Source organism: Megalobrama amblycephala, linkage group LG11 (genome assembly GCF_018812025.1).
Source record: "Megalobrama amblycephala isolate DHTTF-2021 linkage group LG11, ASM1881202v1, whole genome shotgun sequence".
NCBI classification, from domain to species: Eukaryota; Metazoa; Chordata; class Actinopteri; order Cypriniformes; family Xenocyprididae; genus Megalobrama; species Megalobrama amblycephala.
Genome location: NC_063054.1, coordinates 26,729,480 through 26,750,190, shown reverse-complemented (window position 1 = coordinate 26,750,190; position 20,711 = coordinate 26,729,480). Strand labels below are relative to the sequence as shown.

Here is a 20,711-nt window from a genome sequence, read left to right as displayed (position 1 = left end):
CGCTCCTCATCCTCTGATAAGAAAAAACTCATCTCTTCCATCTCCACCTCATTGTTTTTTTGGCGCTTTCCGCTGATGTAAAGCTCTCACAGCTAGAGAGATGTGAACCTTGAGGCGAGTACAGAGGGATGGGAAAAGGAGAGTGAGAACATGAGAGAGATGTCGGGTTTTATTCTGGCTGTATGTTCGGTTGACGGTTTCCTCACTCCGTAGGGAAATGCAGCACACAGCTGCGGTGTCGACTGTGTGAAGTTTGTTTGATAGATTTTTCAGTGAGTGAGAAAGAGAGAAACAAACAGGTACTGCCAGGAAAATGTGTTTGTGTCCTGCAGAAACAGGGTTTGTTAGTCTTCCAAGTCAATAATCAGAATCATCTAATTTGTTTTTTTTTTCTAAAATAATCAAAGGATTGTTCTGGAAAGTTCCTTTAACTTTTCATTGTCCTTGAGTCAGCCAACCAAATCTTTTTAATCTCTCTCTGTCAATCCCTTTGTCCCCTCAGTGTGAGGTAAAGCTGGCCCATAAGCGCTCTCGTCTGGAGAGCAGCGTGACGGGTGAAGAGGACGATGGAGAGGATGACTCCGACTCGGACGAAGAGTCCTCTGCGAAGGCACGTTATTTCGGATATGTGAAGCAGGGCCTGTACTATGTGACTGAGATGGAACGTTTCGCCCCTCCCAGAAAACGGCCACGTACCGTCATCAAGAACTACCGCCTGGTCAGCCTGAGGTCCACCACGCCAGAGGAGCTCTACCAGAGGAAGGTGGGTTACTATAAGTACCTGACAGAGTGGAACCGCCCACTCGACCAAACTTAAAATGTAATGGATAGTCATTATAATGATAGGATAACTCTACATTATTCTGCTTATCATAAAATTACTCTCCAAATAAATAAACATCTGGACATTAACTACTGATGTGAATTTAAATTATTTTATTTTATTAGAAAATTTTATTATATTATTTTATTAGAAATTTTTTATCCTGTTCACTTGAAAAGGTTTTTAATCAAGTTAATCCAAATTCAGTTTTAGAATATTTAGGAATAATGCATCTTAAAGGTGCTAAAGAGGATGTTTTGTTTTATACATTTTTGCAATATTACTTGAAACTGTCTTTACTAACTGATAAAAGACTATTTATTAGGTGCACTGAAAGGAATAATATTAATATACATCATCTGTGCACGAGGTAGGGCCTTAAAAACATCAGCCAATCGTTTACGCGATCATCGCGTAAACGATTGGCCCTCTGTCTTGTCAATCACTGCCATTACGTTCCTTGTGAAAGACGTGCGCGGATTGGCCCTCTGGCTTGTCAGTCACTGCCGTGACGTTCCTTGTGCGAGACGTGCGCGGCTGCGCGCTCCAGTAACTTTCCACACTCCACAGGCGCCGCATGCAATGTTTTTGTCAGGAGACAGGAGTAACAACTGCAGATTATGAGTCACCTGCGGTGAGTCCGACATAATGAATCCACTAACACGACACAGCGAATGCCGGTGGTAAACACTCGTGTTCCAATACTCGTGCATGAGTTTTGGGAGGCGTTCCCTCGAAATGAGCTGTGAAGGAGGGGGGCTGTTCTTACGCATGCGCTCATTTCAAAAACTCACTAACAGTCTTTGGTTTCTCAGTCGACGAAAAGATCCTCTTTAGCACCTTTAAGTATCTTGTTCACTTTCTATTTCAGTCTCAAGTATAGTTTTTTTTTGCCATGAAAATAGCCATGGAAGTTTGTAAAATAGCCCTGAAGTGTAGGCTTTTGACAAGAATAAGGATTCATGTAACATGACTGAGTGGTCTAGCAAGATTTTGTAGACCTTGAAGATTACCTAGCAACACCAGCACAAGTTCATTAATATTCATGAGCTCAGCATTTTACATGTAGTGACATCACAATGCTCCCATTTTCAGCCTCTTCCTCTTTAAAACTCATTCCTTGAAAGCACTCAGAAGAATGAAGTGTGGAATAAAAACGAGAGAGGATGATGAATGTGAATTGGACAGGTGTTTAAAACATCATGTAATAGAAGATGCCAACCTTAAAGTAACAACAGCATTTTGTGAGATATCTCAGATCCTTATAGATTTACTTTAAGGCTGTAATATTAATAGGCAATAACAGTTCTGTGGCTCTTAGACGGAGCATTAATAAGACTGAGAGCTTTCAGTAGAAGTTTATCTGCTGGGTGTGTTTGTGTTCACAGATTGATAATGAGGAGTATGGAGAGGCTCTCTCTCTGGCTCAAGCATATGGTCTGGATTCTGATCTCGTCTATCAGAGACAGTGGAGAAAATCTACAGTCAGCATCGCTTCCATTCAGGACTACTTGGTAGGACTCATTCTGTAACCACAACATTTGTAACATTGAAACAACCCATGAAAATCAAACTCTTTTTTTTTTTTTTTTTTTTTTTTTTTTTTCACACTGAGAATGACAAAACAAGAAAACAAAGCATGTGGTTGTTCTTGTGCTTTAATGCTAACTTTTTTTATTTATTTATTTTAAATTAAATTAACATTTTGTTGGACCATGCTAAACCTATTATATCTTGGTCTGGAATGCTTGTTTTGAACGCATGATGCAGATCTTGACTAACTAAAAATTTTGTGATTTAGTACAATTAGGTCTTAAATCTTTCTTTTTTTCCACAGAGTAAGATAAAGAAAAGATCATGGGTGCTGCATGAGTGTGTCGAGAGGGTTCCAGAGAATGTGGATGCAGCCAAAGAGCTCCTGAAGTATGGCTTGAAAGGAACCGACCTTGAAGCATTGATCGCCATCGGTGATGGAGAAGACCAGGGCAGGTGTGTGATGCACACTCGCACAGATCTACAGATCTGAATATCTGCATATCTCCTCTTTGGCTGTATGTTAACCAGGATGTATTTTCCGTAGATTCATCTTGCCAGGTGATTTGGACTTGGACGATGACCCATATGAAGACTTCCTCTCTGTGGAGGAAGAAATGGAGCAAAGAAAAGAGAGGGAAGCCAAAAAGAGACAGGAGCTCCTCAAGAAAGTGGAATTTAGCAAGTAGGCTCTCCCACATACACACACAGTCATTGTAAGTCAGGTTGATGTTAGTGATATGCTTAATTACATACTTTCAGAATTAAAGGGTTAGTTCACCCAAAAATGAAAATTCTGTCATTTATTACTCCCCCTCATGTCGTTCCACACCCATAAGACCTTTGTTCATCTTCAGAACACAAATTAAGATATTTTTGATAAAATCCGATGGCTCAGTGAGGCCTCCATTGCCAGCAAGATAATTAACACTTTCAGATGCCCAGAAAGCTACTAAAGACATATTTAAAACAGTTCATGTGACTACAGTGGTTCAACCTTAATGTTATGAAGTGAGGAGAATACTTTTGTCATCACAGTAATGTGATTTCAGTAAACGAGGCTTCGTTACGTCATAAGTGTTTTGAAACGTTTCGAAATTTCAGTGGTTCATGTGACTTTGGCAGTTTGATACACGCTCCAAACCAATGATTCAAAACAAAAGATTCATAAAGCTTGTTTTGAAATCGCCCATCACTAGATCACTATTGTTGAATAAAGTCATTATTTAGTTTTTTTTTGCTGCACAAAAAGTATTCTTGTCGTTTCATAACTTTAAGGTTGAACCACTGTAGTCACATGAACTATTTTAAATATGTCTTTAATTAAAAAAGTGTTAATTATCTTGTATAATCTGTTACTTATCTGTAATATCTGTTCACAGTACCTCATGTTCTAGTAGCTTTATTTGGTATTTAAAACAAATAAATTAATGTATAGATACATTTTTAACATTAATTTAACCATATTATTATTATTATTATTATTATTATTATTACATTTCACAGTACCTCATGTTCTAAAGTACCATTATTAGGTATTTAAAAATATTGTGTTAAACATAAATTAACTTGATATTTTTTTGCCATTCCAATAATACATTTTGTAAAATCTCTTTTGTCCTTTCAAATTTTCCATAGACCCTTGTGGTGCCCTGGGGTTTGAAAACTAGCATTCACTAGCATATAGATGGTACTAAATCCACAAAACTCATATTTTGATTTCATGGCATCTTTAAAAGTTGGACTATTTTTAATTTGACTTAATAACTTTTTAAAACTGAATTATACTGAATAGTTTTACCATGCAATCTGCCCAAGAGCTATAGCACAGCATGCTCTGAGCACGCTAATTAAAGCACCACCGCTAAAATGTAATGATAAAAAGAAAGAAAAAAACTTCAGATAAACTAGTTGACCTCACTAATGCGCTAGTTGGTTGTTGGACGTGACCCATCCCTAGTAGATGCTCTCATAAAGCTCATGAGGAAGTTAAATTCAGTGGAAGAGATCTTGGAGACAGCACAGATGGGAAGGGAGAGAAAGAGCGGGAGACAGATAAAGAGAAGCGAGAGAAAGAGGTGTAGGAAAAAATTAAAGCCCTTTATAGATTTATTTCTAATCTGCATAAGGTAATTTATGCCTCAGTTGTGCTTTGCCCAAGAGGCCCTAATGAAAGAGCCCTCCGTGAACACAAATTATGAACACTCACACACTCGATAGGGAGGGGGGGGGCAAGATATAGACAAAAAAAAACATAGATTGGCTAACATTTGCTGTGAACACTGCACTAATCAAAACACTTGTTTACACACAGACAAAATTGCCTAATTTTTCATAGCGTAACTCAGTTAAACGCGCACACACACACGCTCTCCATGCATATCACACAGAACTGTATCTAATTTGCACTTAATTACTGTACGCTTCCGCCAGCGGTTTGACACCAGAGTGTGTGTTTGTGTGTTTACTCCTCAGGCTGTTTGTTTTTATGCAGTCAGCATATTTAATGCGCCTGTTAATATGGCTGTTTATGAGTGTCTGTCTGTCTGTATGATGCATGATGTCCTTTTCACTCCATCGGGGGAGAAAGAGTGATTGACAAAAGAAAAACTATGAAAAAAGCAGAAGCAGTGGCGAGACTGAAGGAAAAAGAGAAACAAAGGCATTTAGTGAGCGAAAGAGATGATAAAAGCGATGAAGAAAGAAGATAAAGAGTGACAGAGAGAGAGAAAATAAACAGGCACATCAACATTGAGAAAGAGAGCGACTCTAATGGGGTGTACTTCAATTTCTCCTGACGTTCAGCTGTGGTAATGCAACGGCAAAAAAGACAATCATCATTCTGTTAATTTCTTTTTAACTACGCCACCATTATAGCAATGGGGTGGTATCGATCAGACTGCTGGGTTTAGTTGAAGGTGTGTGTGTTAGAAAGCGATAGAAAGTTCACACACCATCACAGCTACACTGCATATTTTGATAGTGATTCCCCTTAACAATGTCTGCCTGTCAATCAGGCTTCAGTCTTGCAGCGATATTCTCTCAGTTGAAGATGACACTGCCTGCAGTTAATTCAGCTGCAGCACAGACTGCTTTCAAACGTACAATAGATTTCGAGATCATTTCAGCCTTATGTGTGCTGCCTAATGCCTATTTTAAACCTTGTTTATAAAATAGAATATAAAAATGGAGTAGGGTCTGAGACCACTAGGGACAATGCTTCTGTTTTGCAGTATTTTTCTTTGCAAATTATATTATCAACATAACAATTTAAGTAATAGTTTGAGTCTTACTAAAGAAAATGTTATCTTTTAAATATGCATATCACAAGAACTGTACATTATATTACTGAAACTATGATTAAATTAAACAGTTATGCAAAAGTAACTGATATAAATGAGTAATTTTCATAATTTTGTAGTTATTTAGATTTATTGTTCATAATTTGTAAGTCTTTTGACTATTTCATATTTAAGACTTGTTGTAATAAGAAATGCCAGATTCATGGGTTTAAACTTCCAAGGTTCACTTGAAGCAAGCATAAACTTTTTTGATAAGCTGAAAAAATATGTCATGAGCATTTGTGCCCAGCAGTGCTTAAAGGATTATTTTACTTTCAAATGAAATTTCCCCAAGCTTTACTCACCCTCAAGCCATCCTATGCGTATATGACTTTCTTCTTTCTGATAAACACAATTGGAGATATATTAATAAATATCCCGATGCAGCCGAGCTTTATAATGGCAGTGAGCGGGATCAATGAGTATGAGCTGAAGAAAGTGTCTTCATCCACATCCATCCATCATAAACGTACTCCACATGGCTTCCAGGGGTGGGGGGGTAATAAAGGCCTTCTGAAGCTAAGCGATGCATTTGTTAAAAAAAAAAACATATTTAACAAGTTTTGAAGTAAAATATCTATCTTCCACCAGACTGCCTTCCATATTCTACTTACGAAGGAAGTGTGAAACTCTTGCAGTTCAAAAAGCTTACGCTACGTCCTACGCCTTCAACTCAACCTTCAACCCATTCAACTCACAGAGAAAGCTTAAATGACGCGTCGCCAGTTCTGTTTTTTTTTTTTTTTTCATAATTTCATTATGTAAGGCAGTCTGGCAGAAGCTAGATATTTTACTTCATAACTTGTCAAATATGGACTCTGATGCGGCAGGATATTTATTAATATATCTCCGATTGTCTTCATCAGAAAGAAGAATGTCATATCCACCTAGGATGGTTTGAGGGTGAGTAAAGCTTGGGATAATTTTCATTTGAAATTGAACTAATCCTTTAACATATTTAACAAATCCTTAAGTACTGGTGTTGTCCCAGCTGCATTTGATAACTTAGATTTGGATCATTTAAATAACTATCGACCTATATCAAACCTTCTTTTCCTGGCTAAAATTTTAGAATGAGTTGCAGCTTTACAGTTGCAAAATCATCTTTCTGTTAGCAACTTCAATCTGGTTTTCGAAAATTTCATAGCTCTGAAATGGACCTGGTTAAAGTGACTTAGGACTTTCTTTTGGCTTCTGATGCTGGATCTCCCACTGTTCTTATTCTCTTAGACATTAGTGCCGCTTTCGACACAGTAGATCATACACTTTTACTGAATCGCCTTGGAACAGATTTTGGTATTTCCGGCACTGTCCTGAACTGGTTTAGATCCTATTTGACCAGACGTAGACAGTTTGTTCCTTCAGGGGAATACAGGTCTGATACTGGGTCAGTTTATACTGGCATCCCTCAGGGCTCAGTATTAGGACCATTACAGTATTCAGTTTTCATATTTACCTGTGATTGGTTGTTTCTTTTCTTTCTTTCTTTTTTTTAACAACAATTTGAATGCTGAATTATGATTGGTCTCTTGATTTATCCTTAGTTTATTAGTCTCTCTCTCTCACCATTTCTCCCACTTTATTTGGGCTAACACTTTTTCTAGCTATCATTTAACCTTAGTTAAATTAGCATTGCATATATTAATTCAAATTAAAAAGCTTTAAATGTCTTCTATTGTATATAAAGTTTTATTGTCTTACATTTAAGGCTAAAAAGACTCAAGAGCCTCAAACTCTCAAGTTAAGTGGGCTTTGAGGCAAAAATGCTGTGTGAAATGAAATGACGCATCGCATCAGTTTAGATTTTGATGTCAATTGGCATGTGTCTTGTTAATTGCTGTATTGATGTACTATTTCAAACTCCACTTTTTATTGACTTTTTAATCTTTGTTTTGTTGGAAAATTGGTCTGAATTTAAAACAAAAAAATATTAAAGGAATTAAACTGTTGTGTATTTAGTAAAGAATGTTAGTAATTTCAAACCAGTGCACCTTTTTTCATAACTACATTTTATCCTGCGACAAATCAATAGCCAATTCCTTTTCTCCTCTCTAAAATAGCCTGCTATGCAATCTTGACATTTAACAAGTCCTTAAATGGTTGTAATAGTTTTCTTTTTCAAGTTTGATGTTGTCAATAGTCAGTATGTTACGTTTTGACACTTTAAAGATGAGCGACCTTCAGCACACTAGTTGTTAAGTGAACTGACAGCTGCATGCCAATGCTGTGTGCTTTTAAAATGCTTCTTCTACAGTCAAGCCATCCATAAACCCTTGACACGGCATTTAATTCTGCTTTAGTTTCATTACAATCAGTATGCCTGAAATAGAATTGCTTTTGCATTTGGAGGCTAGCAAAAGAAGTGCGCTAAGCGCTCACATGCGAGTGTGTTTATGCATAGGCTATTCTTTCAATCTTCTTTTATCATGTTTGCATTGTGATAACATCCTGCAGTTCAATATTCTCCCCCAGTCCAATGATCTTTGCGTGTGTGCGGGTCTCATTCGCATACAACGGGATGCTCAGGTTTCCACAGTAATGCAGGGAGAATGAGATGAGATTGTAATTGCCTTCTGTGGATTTTCACGCTGACTGATACACACGCGCGCTCGCATGGGCATCCAGGCAATCAGGCAGCGGTCGCCTCACATTAGCCTGTCTTTGATGACCTAATCTGGGTCTATAATGGCTCACTACCCTCTCAGCACTGTTCTCCCCCTGTTTCGTCCGCTTTTTTCCTTCAGTCTCAAATCGTCCCATTCATCCATATTTCCTTGTAATGCCTTTCATTATATCTGTAAGCCTCTACATACATGTCTGTCAAACCCTCCACCCCTCCCCCAGAGTGTGCAAAGCTTTATTTCATTTCACCGTTTTCATGGATATTAGTGGCGGCTCTCTGAAGTGGATGCATGCTGATAAGCTCCAGATAAGATTGTGTTTGCATGTTTAATCCTGTTGATGTCATGTTCTTCCAGACTGACTCTAGAGCAGAAGGAGCTCTGCAGAAGTAGACTGAAGCTTCTCTGCTATCTGGACCGCTTGGCCACTTATGAGGTAACATTCTCCAAACTTGCATTTTTGTACTGAATCAAGCTTTAAACTTTAGCTTTAAAAGGGATGAACTTGGGTTTTAAAGGGACATATGATGAAAAACGATATTTCCCTTGCTTAATGTAGACAACTTTCACAATGCAAAGCTTCCTCCAAAGTCCAAACATTAAAACTAAGCTACAAAAGTGGCTCATTCAAAAATCATAATTTTAATAACATCATGTTAACCTACCTAATTTACATATTAACCACCTTTATACTACCCTAATTTACATATCAGTACCCATACTCCAAAATAACACTTATTGCTCTGAGAGTTTATCAGGGAAGCTTTTTTTCTACTTCAAAACTCTGTGGCAACACACACTACAAAAATGACTTCTTAATTCTTTAATTAAGAATGGTTTTTAATTAGTCTTTTTGGATTTGTTTTTCAGGGGAAAAAAAAATCTGTAAGATAAATTGACTTGAGAAGCACTGCATAAGATAGACTTGTGTTCAGAGATTATATTCCAAATTGTATTGTATTCCGAATATAATTATACTTTTCACATTTTTTACTTGTATGTACTTAAAATAAAAAAAAGTCTGCCAGTGCATGAAGGCTAAAAAGACATTAAAGATGCATTCTCTAAAAACAAGTTTTAATATCTTATTCAGTGTTGCTTCTCAACTAAATTTCTTGCTTTCAGATGTTTTAACTGGAAAAAACTTGATAAGATCAGAATTTTTGCATAGCATGTGAGCTGTATTAAACCATCAATACAGTGTTTCATTGTTTTTTTGAGAAATTTGTTTTTTATAGCCAGTATACATTACTGTGAGATACTGTGAGACTTTTTCATCTGTAGGGTTTAATATGGAGTTGGCCCACCCTTTGCAGCTATAACAGCCTCAACTCTTTTGGGAAGGCTTTCCACACGGTTTAGGAGTGTGTTTATGGAAATTTTTGACCATTCTTCTAGAAGCTCATTTGTGAGGTCAGGCAGTGATGTTGGATGAGATGGCCTGGCTCACAGTCTCCGCTCTAATTTATTCCAAATGTGTTCTATCGTGTTGAGGTCAGGACTCTGTGCAGGCCAGTCAAGTTCCTCCACACCAAATTTGCTTATCCATGTCCTTTATGGACCTTGCTTTGTGCAGTCATGTTGGAACAGGAACTATCGTGAATAAACTGTAATAAATGAATGAAATGTTCAAGGTGTCTGAATACATTTTGGTTTCACTATATATAATGTACACGTGTGTGTGTGTGTGTGTGTGTGTGTGTGTGTATATATATATATATATATATATATATATATATATATATATATATATATATATATATATATATATATATATATATATATATATATATATATATATAAAACACAGATGTATATGTATATACATCTTTATCTCCCTTGTAAAAGTGTCACAGTTTCATGCCTGGAAAAAATATTTGTTAAATACATTTCTCAAACCCCACACTTTTGGCTGATAGTTATTTTTTTTATGCTGTTAACACCTATTTAGTATTCAGCAGTTGTCATTCTAATCCCTTGATGTGATTTATGTCTGTATGTGGAGGCTAGCCAATTATAACCATATATAATTTCCATATAGAAGTCTTAAAGGCACAGTAACAAAAGCCTACTTAATTCTAAGGATCAAAGGAAATCATTTTAAACTACACTGACAAATATGACTATTTTGCAGAAAATGTTGATCAATTATAAAATGATAAAAAATGATGCAAACCTAAAGTATTCTGAAACCATAAACCCGCAAAAAATGTTGTGACTATGATTTAGATAGTCATTTAAATCATCTAAAAAAAAAAAAAAACTTCTGCTGACCCTTTTATAAATAAAATGATCAATGTGTGCGTTCATATGTGTTCATATTGTAATGCTTTGTTTCAATTTAAAAGTCATCAGCAGGAGTGTGTCTTCTGTTTCATCCTATCGCATAGTTAATGTCCTGCTCGAAATGTGATGGATGGCCTTTGTCAGGGTCTTCATGTGTAATTGATTTCTATGGGAATAGTTCTGAATGTAACCAGACCTCTGAGACATTAAACACACACGTGCACACGCGTACACGCGGCGGCCCTGTCGACTTAAAGGCTGTAATTGTAAATGTCAAAGCGATAAATGTCAGCAGTGTGGACTGGGAGGATTTACCTCAGACATACACGTGTGAGACCCTCTCCTGAACTCTCATGTTTGTTTTGCTTTCTTTCTCTTTGTCTCTTCCTCATCACTCTTGTATTTCCTGCAGGAGATTCTGGGTGGACCTCATGCGGCAGAGCAGCGATTTGATGCTGAGTTTTTCAAGAAGTTCCGCAATCAGAATATTGTTCTGTCAGCAAGAACGTACGCAAGGGTAAATCTCTCTTCCTTTGTTCTCTGTTCATGACGTGAGTGTGAGCGCGAGCGTCTGTAGCAGGGTCCCGCTGCGTGAGTTATAGTCACCATTTCACTGTTTTGTGGATAAGTGTGTGCGCTCTCACTAGCGTGTGGCGTAAAATATGGACCCCCCCCATATTCTGAGAGTATTTTAAAGTGTATATGTTTGAAATATGGTCACCTGCCCAATGCAAAGGCTTCTGGGGGTTTGTAATGTGGGAAATATTGCTGCAGTGCATAAAGCTGTCCATAGTTAGTTCTGTCTCATAAATCGTCTATTAATTAATTATCTCTATCAATCGTGTTCCTCTCATCTCATCTCTTTCTCTCCCAGGAGAGTAACGTGCAGGCGTTGGACATTCTCTTCACTTACCATGGCTCAGAGCTGCTTCAGCACCGGCTTGCCATTCTTTGCAACTTCCCAGAAACCACCTCTCCTCACGAGTATTCCGACCTTCTGCCTAAGGCAGGGTAAGAATTACTTATTAGAGGATACCGATCTTCCGTGAACAGGATAAACAAAACCCACATAAATCTTTTTGAAAGAGCCTAACGGGAAAAGGTCATTTTTAGATGACTGGTCCACTGAAAGAGGTTATTAGGTACTGTCTGCTGTATGACCGAATGAGGTGCTAGTTTAAAGCGGGTTGGTTATGTAAATGAGACATTTTGCAGTGAACTTTATCCATATGCGCTTTAGTCTTTGAGACCTTAAGATTATGAAATAACTGCAGGCTGTGAGGTTACCTGCTGACGCTGAGCTAAAAATAAGTACTGCTCACCTTCCTTAAGGGATGTGTACACTGGTACTGTTCAAAAGTTTGGGATTGGTAAGATTGTTTTAAATGTTTTAAAAAAAGTTATGCTCACCAGAGCTACATTTAATCAAAGAATACAGTAAAAACAGTAATATTGAGAAACAGTAATACTGACAAAATGTTAAGTCTTTCCCTGCCAGGTGAGAAAACCGCATTTTAACACCTCCAAAGCTTCACGGTCCTATTCCACTTCCTGGATTAGCACTTCCCTCGGTAACATTAGGCAGTTTTCAATAATATGCTCTTTATTGTTGATAATCTCATTATTTTTCATATGCATCTGCTTAGATATAAAATCGCTCTGCAGATTTACGCGCCTTGTCTGTGTTTTTGTTCGGGAGATTCTGTACTCATTCAGAAATGCGTAATAGCGCCCCCAAGTGTATAAACCCCAATTCACACCGCACTGACAAACGCCAACCAACACTAACAAACAAGTTTTTACAAACAATTTTATGAAAAATAACTTAACAATGCCCCAGCAAACACTGATTGAACATGGTCAGTCAGGTGAAAACAAACTCCAACAGACGCCAACAGGGGAAACGGTGTTTGTTGGTGTTTATCTGCGTGGTGTGAATTGGCCTTAACAGTAAAAACATGAAAACCCAGAAAATTCTGTGTTTGTCAGGGAAGCGTTTCCTCATAAATATTGGAAAATTCTGTGTTTGGCGGGGAAAGAGTTAATTGTCGCAGTCTATTTAAAAATGTTTAATACATATGAATGAATTATTTTTAAAAAATCGGTTTGAATTAATGATTCAATGACTCGCTCATAAATACTTGACTTATTTCATTACTGGATGAATCTGTGTTTTTGAACAAATCTCTTGAATGAATGATTCAACAACAAATACATTTTAACACTCATTTATCGCCACCTAATGACATTAGGATGTAATCGATATAATCGCTATTTGAAGTGCCAAGTTACTTTCAAAGGTGATTTGCTCTATTTTGATCGCTACCGTATACACCAGTGTTTATCCCAACTATAAACTTTTATCCCAGTACATCTGTGTGGTTAAAAAGACTGTTTGTGAATCTGTTTCATATCTAGATAGCCTAACTGCTCTCTCCGTCAGACCATTGTAGTTTATGAATGGGATTGCATTTGTTTAACGATTAATCGTGCAGCTCTACTCAAACCAACACTGGACATTTAATAGAAGTGATGTGCATTTCTGTTTTCATTTGATTATTATTGAAGCTCAAACTAGTGAAATATATCTAAATGGAAAGTTTATTACTAGGGGTGTAACAGTACACAAAACTCACTACTCGGTATGTACCTCGGTTTTAAGTCACGGTTCGGAAAGGATTCGGTACAGCAGGTGGGGAGAAAACTAAACATAAAATTACTTCTTTAAAGTCCCCGTGAACCGGAAGTTGCAAACGACTTTTCTCCAGTGTTGTGACGTATTTCAAAATGAAACGGAATATTGAATAGAGGGCAGAGTTTTACTTTAGCGCTCCTCCTCTCCATCTCTCGCTCATAGCAGACTAACGGTTGGAGGGGAGTGGTTTAAGCGATTTCAGCCCAAGCCATCAAACTGATGTCATTAGAGAAGGGGCACCGTTGCAGGGGGGAGGAGCATTTTCAGATTTTGATTAAATATTACGAAGCCAAACAATTTTTTTGTGTGGATTGACTTGCACGGATGAATTGTTCACTACAAAACTAGCAATTTGAGCTAACAAAATAAATAAGTTCAATTTTGATTTCATGTGTACTTTAAATATATTAAATTAAGTTATAGCTAAATGTTCCTTTCAAGGATAAAAAAAAAAATATATATATCTCTGCTAATGCTATAAACTATATAGGGAGCCCTTACTTTAACATTATGCTACTATAATATTAAAAGTTAACAACAGAACTATTAGCCTAAATTATTCAATTGCTATTTAATTTCAGATAATAATAATCAACACTCAATTAACAAATTATATGTAAACAATGCAGTTTTTGCATTAACTTCTAAATCATGTTTTACTCCAATTCGTTGTTGAACTATAATAATTTATACACTGGCTGTCATTTTCACGACAGATTTATTCAAACATACATCAAATAATCAAGACATCACTCACAGGTTAAGTCAAATATAATGAATATATAGGCTAATAGTGAAAATATAAGCGAAAGAGTTCATTTCTCTGGGGAACTAACAAGCTGTGGACACTGGCTTTTCTGAGGTAAATGCTACACATTGTTTACAAGCTGTTTTATTGTGATGTCTTTCCGCGGTTAAAACACTTATTAAGCGATTACACAAGATATGACCGTTTCAGTAAGTACTGTATCTTTCAACATACCTTCAGATGATTATTCATGTTTATTCTGTAACTAGTAGGGGTGTAACGATTCACTCGTTTTCTCGATGCATCGATTACAAATCCTGACGATGCATATGCATCGATCTTGAAACATGTTTTTTGAATCGTGAAGATCTTATTTCGGTCGATAATCGATTTAAAATGCAAAGAATCGGATTAATCGCGATTGTATAGTGGTTCAGTGCTTTAAAATATATAAACATTAAATTACTACTTGCGCGAATTGATGGAGACGTTGTGCGCCATCATTCGCGCCCTCACAGCTCTCCTTCAAGTTCACAGATACGCACGGCTGCACTTTACCGCCTTTCACCTTTCACTTTACCGCTCGCGCTCAGTCAGTAGACGTTTGAGCTCTCCGCAGGACGGCCACTGCTGTTCACATGAGCAGATGACAGTTCTCTATTAAGACAGCAATAGTCCTGAGTCAAACTGCTCAAGCCATTGATAAAGCTGCCAAGTCATTGCGCGGTCACTACTGTTGAAATAAAACGCTTTTATTGCGTGGAAAAGTCGGAAAATGGTTCATTGACATTAGCCTACCTGAGAGGTTTCAAGGCGCTCATTTATTATTGCATGGACGGAGCAAACACATAATGTAAGTGTCTAAATACATACACACAGTTCAATGAATGATAAATTAAATTATGAACTTAATGTCATTAAACTAAATGTGCGAGGAAACTGCTGAAATAACTACACTATTAACAACACTGACATAAGAGCGCGCGGTTTATCAATCAGATGCGCGTCAAAGTTGCGTTCGTTACTATAGCAACAGTAAGTGACAGTAACTGACTAAAGGGACGCGAAAATGTATAATAAACGTAGCATTTTCTTTCCTTTTGCTTTGTTGTGCCATTTTTCCATGTACACTAACCTCAGTGCGAAATATTAAAGCATATGCATGTAACGTTTCCCTGTTGACGTAAAACACTCCCATTGTGCAGCTATCAGGAGTCGAGTAAAAATTGAGCTCGCACGTATATAATGTGCGCGGCCGGTGTGCGATACCTGTGAGTTGTCAGAGACAAGACGCTTCGCGGCGCCGAGCTTCGCGTCCGGTGTGCGACGCCCTTAAGACACGTTGAGGGAAGCATTTCAATATCCCTATATGCATATTAAACTGCAGAATCGAATCGAATTAATCGAAACGCATCGAATTTTAATGTGACTCGAATCGAATCGTTCTGAATTTGCAAAAATCGTTCTTCAATCGAATCGAACACCTATGAATCATGAATCGTGAATCGAATTGAATCGCTGTCTACCCAAAGATTCACAGCCCTAAGAACTATTAAAGAGGAAGAGACGATCGCGTTTACTCGCGCTCCACGCTGCCGGTTGAACTGAGGCGCCCACACAGAGGTCTGTCACGCCACATCAAAGCGCATCAAAATGGCATTTTCTGTTTGAATTTCGTGATTTGGTAGACAGAATTTGAAGAATATTCGAAGGTAACAAAACGCAGAGCTTATTGCGATTATTGGTGGTTAATAGTGTTAGGCTACAACGCTGTATTCGTAGCATACTGCTTTTGTCTAATCCGCCTGTCTTTGTCCGTTGTCATACTTCACCGGGAAACGGAAGCGTTCCCAAACAGGAGACCCTAATGTTGCAATGTAATGCATTCGGTGCACCTTACCGAAAAGCCCTGTACGGAAACGGTTCGGTACGAATTCGTGTACCGTAACTTACTACATTTGATAGATTCACAGCTGTAATTTTTCCTGGTGAGTTTTCAGCTTCTTTTAAAAAGAACGATTTCTAGCCATATCCTGAAGAGAGGAGGTGATAAAAGTCAGGGACTACATCTGCAGGACAGAGATATCTGCGCTTACTCCGAAAGACCTTGGATATTTGAGTCTAGAACAATGTGTAACACAGCCATTATATATAAGAGCAGACAAGTCTTGAGCTCAGATGTCTTAAATGTCAAACATCAGATATCCCAAGACAGCCACTGAGATTGAATCACTGACCTCTCTGTTACCAGAAACAACCTGAGTGACCGGCAAGTTCATCCTTACACTTTTACTTTTGTGCTTCACCACTGCTTTCAGTGCCATTTTTTTTTTTTTTTTTTTTCCCTGAAATGAGGAAAAGCGGTTTAGTGTAGAAACTTAGTTTAGTTAAATGTGTATTTAAGGAGCAATTAATCACAAGTGGCAGGCAGCTGTACATAACATCCGTGATTTGTCATAATTACTTTCTTTTGACAGCAGTATTAAAATAGACTTCAGTTTTGCTTTTATTTCCATTTCCACACATAGTTGAGGAAGATGGAAGAAATGAGATTTTGCAGATTTGAAGGTGCTAATATGGTGAATGCTTTTGTGGCGTCGGGTAAAACATCCTTAGGGATTTCGTGCAGATCTTTTACGCCGATGACACCAAGTGCACCGTCTCTTTTGACGCCTTCAGAACTCAGACATGAAAGACTGATGTAATTGCTCGCACTAAATATATACATGAAAAGTATCAAAACAGAGGAAACAGGCAATAGCTTTACACCTACGCATAAACTGATGTGGGGATTTGGTGTGGAGAGCTTGTGTTGCTGTTTTGTACATATTGTAATATTGCAATGTTTTTGTTAGGTAGGTGGTTATACACGCTTTGGTTTGTGTGTGTGTTTGTATGGGAGTATGCTGATTTAGTGGACAGGTTTGTGTGTGCTAAGAGAGAGAGACACACAGAGTAAAGGCATTTTACCCCCCCCCCCCCCTAATGTTCCAGTAATGGGGGTGACAGAATAGATTTAGTGTATTGGATTCGGTCACCCTCCTTCCGCCTATTCTCTCTTATGGAGGTCAGTCGCCTCTGCAGTGAACATCCATCATGGCTCAGCAGCTGGAGGCCGGTTTCTGAGTCTCCCCGGCCTGTGAGCGCTAACAGCACTGCTGCAGGACCCTCGCTGTACCAGTGGTCTCTCGCCATCTGCCGTCTCTGCTGGAAAGAAACACAGCCAAATGAAGTTTTCTTTTAGACTTTCTTTTTTTTACCGACCGTTGTAGAAGGTTTAGAGTCATGTATATAGTGATATTTTAGCCAGTTTGATAAATGTGCACGGAGACAGAGACATTTGACAGTATTTTTTGTAATTTTCTTAGATTTGATTTAGATTAGATTAGATTTTATTTTCTAGATTAGATATTTTAATATTTTATTTTATTTTTCATACATTTGGTCATCCTCTAATGTTTTGAATTCTTCAGAATTAGCATTTGTTGTATAAATTTCTTGCTTAGTTACTGATAATAATCTTTTGTTGGTTCATTCTTTTGTTCTTTCATTTTCTCTTTCTTCCTAGAGTGGATAAGAAGGGTAATTTGGCTTTGATTCCTTGGGAGGAGAGCCGACACAGAGAGCTGGACTGGTGTGAAGTTCCTGAGTGCAGGTAAGATCACATCAGTGCTTGTGATCTGGTTTTTGAAATCTTTATCACCGATTGTGTGCGTTCTTTTCTTTAGAGGAGTGGTGGAGCACAGCCCAGTGGATGACTGTCACTTTTTGTATGAACAACAGCCAGAACTGGAGAGGTTTCGTAGCGACAAACCCTCTATCACACTGCTGACTGAGTGGTATCTGACCAGGGCACAGGACATAGAGAGCAACTCCCGCCAGGTACACGAGTGCACGCACTGATAGAGGCTGACACTCAAACACGTATCAAAGCACATTGTTTTCTTTTGCACTTTTGCTTGACTGACACCTTACCCGGCTGAAAAACAAACAACTTCCTCAAATACACATACAGATGCACATCTGACTCAGAGAAGATTTGCTTCCTTCCAGAGTGACAGTTACTGCTATCCCAGAGGGCTGTTAGTGTGGTGAGATCAAATGATAACAGTGTATCTGTCTACTGTGGGCTCCTAATGGAGAGATATCTGAACCATTAGGAGACCAGACTGAGCTTCTGAACCCTTCTTTCTGTCTGTCTGTCTGTCTGTCTGTTTGTTGTCTGTCGTCTGTCTTTAGTTCATCTGTCATCCATCTTTTGTCTGTCTTTCGTCTCTTTCTTTCTTTCTTTCTTTCTTTCTTTCTTTCTTTCTTTCTTTCTTTCTTTCTTTCTTTCTTTCTTTCTTTCTTTCTTTCTTTCTTTCTTTCTTTCTTTCTTTCATCTGTCGTCCGTCTTTTATCTCTTTCGTCTGTCTTTTGTCTGTCTTCCATCTTTTGTCTGTTTCGCCTCTTTCTTTCGTCTCTCTGTCATCTCTTTCGTTCGTCTGTTTTCTGTCTATTTTCTTTGTCTTTTGCTTGTCTGTCGTCCATCTTTCTTTCTTTCTTTCTTTCTTTCTTTCTTTCTTTCTTTCTTTCTTTCTTTCTTTCATCTGTCGTCCGTCTTTTATCTCTTTTGTCTGTCTTTTGTCTGTCTTCCATCTTTTGTCTGTTTCGCCTCTTTCTTTCGTCTCTCTGTCATCTGTCTTTCGTTCGTCTGTTTTCTGTCTATTTTCTTTGTCTTTTGCTTGTCCGTCGTCCATCTTTCTTTCTTTCTTTCTTTCTTTCTTTCTTTCTTTCTTTCTTTCTTTCTTTCTTTCTTTCTTTCGTCTGTCATCCGTCTTTTATCTCTTTCGTCTGTCTTTTGTCTGTCTTCCATCTTTTGTCTCTTTCGTCTCTCTGTCTGTCTGTCTTCTGTTCATTTGTCTCTTTCATCTGTCGTCCATCTTTTGACGCGTTTTTCTTTGTCTTTTGTTCGTCTGTTGTCCATCTTTTGTCTGTCTTTCGTCTGTCTTTTTCTTTCTTTCTTTCTTTCTTTCTTTCTTTCTTTCATCTTTTATCTCTTTCATCTGTCTTTTGTCTGTCTTCCATCTTTTGTCTGTCTTTCGCCTCTTTCTTTCGTCTCTCTGTCGTCTGTCTTTCGTTAGTCTGTTTTCTGTCTATTTTCTTTCTTTTGCTTGTCTGTCATCCTTCTTTCTTTCTTTCTTTCTTTCTTTTTTCTTACTTTCTTTTTTCTTTCGTCTGTCGTCCGTCTTTTATCTCTTTCGTCTGTCTTTTGTCTGTCTTCCATCTTTTGTCTGTCTTTCGCCTCTTTCTTTCATCTCTCTGTCTGTCTGTCTTTCGTTCATTTGTCTCTTTCATCTGTCGTCCATCTTTTGTCGCGTTTTTCTTTGTCTTTTGTTCGTCTGTTGTCCATCTTTTGTCTGTCTTTCGTCTGTCTTTTTCTTTATTTCTTTCTGTCTGTCTTTCGCCTGTCTTTCGTTCGTCTGTCGTCCGTCTTTTGTCTCATTTTTCTTTCTGTCTTTTGTTCGTCTGTTGTCCATCTTTTGTCTATCTTTCATCTCTTTTTCTTTATTTCTTTCTGTCTTTTGTTCGTCTGTTGTCCATCTTTTGTCTGTCTTTTTCTTTCTTTATTTCTGTCTGTCTTTCGCCTGTCTTTCGTTCATCTGTCGTCCGTCTTTTGTCTTTTTTCTTTCTGTCTGTCTTTTATTCGTCTGTCGTCCATCTTTCTTTCTTTCTTTCTTTCTTTCTTTCTTTTAAAAGAAACTCTAAAATGCCCTGATTTTTCCACAGTTGCTTTTTATTTTACTGCAAGTTACAACTGCAGTGAGGTCTAATTTGCATTCTACACATTTAATACATTTTTTGTTGTTATAAATTATATATTCAATTTAAGATTTGACTGAAAAGCTAAATTAGAAAATGAATTTCAAAACATATTTGGTATTTGGTTTTTCCTATCTTGCTTTAATGATAGCTTGTTATAATAGACGCTATTATTATAAATATTATGTATGTAATTGGAGCCTAGATGTTTTGGTAGTAGTGCCATCTGAAACGAGTATAATCACTTCCAAATTTCTGAATCACTTCCGAACGACTATAATCACTATCCAAAATTATTTGGATATTTAGGGTGCTTTCACGCTGGCAGTTTAGTTTGAAATTGGTAATGTAAAAGCTGTCATGTGGATCCGGGAGTGCACCGGGGGACCGAACCCAAGACTACCTGTAGGAGGTGGTCTGAGTTCAGTTGCACTGGAACTGTGGCATGATTCATATGAATGTGAAAGCAACTCTAACTCGGGTGTGCATTTGTTCAGGAAGTAGAGTAACGTGCACATGCATTTTAGTCGATGACGACATCATTAGTTCAACAAAACACAAACACATTACAGAGATGACGGTGGTACTGATGAATTTTTTGTCTGTTTTTCAGGCCTGTATTTCCAGAATTTTCTTTTTCAGACAAGAATTTTAATTTAGGTCTATCTCTAGTCTCAAACTTTTTGTCCCCACTGTATGACCATTATGACAACCATCACTCAGCTGTAGGCACAGCCTCGTTTCAAGAAGTGCTGCAGAGCGGGAGATACATCACTCTGTCAGGACAGAGGTTAAAGCAAGGAGAGAGGGCTGCTCTGAGAGAGCTTTGACATGTGAAGTGAGGGAAGGAAGACGGGAGGTG

The 20,711-nt window shown here is 37.8% G+C and overlaps 1 protein-coding gene across 3 annotated transcripts in view; it reads left to right on the top strand.

The window, feature by feature from the left end:
* Window positions 1-20,711, top strand: part of nbas (NBAS subunit of NRZ tethering complex) — a 197,748-nt gene that overhangs the window by 20,767 nt on the left and 156,270 nt on the right. For all 3 annotated transcript variants that reach the window (XM_048207018.1, XM_048207017.1, XM_048207020.1), the window contains exons 15-23: window positions 503-763; window positions 2,212-2,337; window positions 2,661-2,812; window positions 2,904-3,041; window positions 8,676-8,754; window positions 11,017-11,121; window positions 11,479-11,615; window positions 17,616-17,702; window positions 17,776-17,929. In XM_048207018.1, coding sequence (XP_048062975.1) covers window positions 503-763; window positions 2,212-2,337; window positions 2,661-2,812; window positions 2,904-3,041; window positions 8,676-8,754; window positions 11,017-11,121; window positions 11,479-11,615; window positions 17,616-17,702; window positions 17,776-17,929 — 1,239 coding nt within the window. The remainder of the gene's footprint in view (window positions 1-502; window positions 764-2,211; window positions 2,338-2,660; window positions 2,813-2,903; window positions 3,042-8,675; window positions 8,755-11,016; window positions 11,122-11,478; window positions 11,616-17,615; window positions 17,703-17,775; window positions 17,930-20,711) is intronic.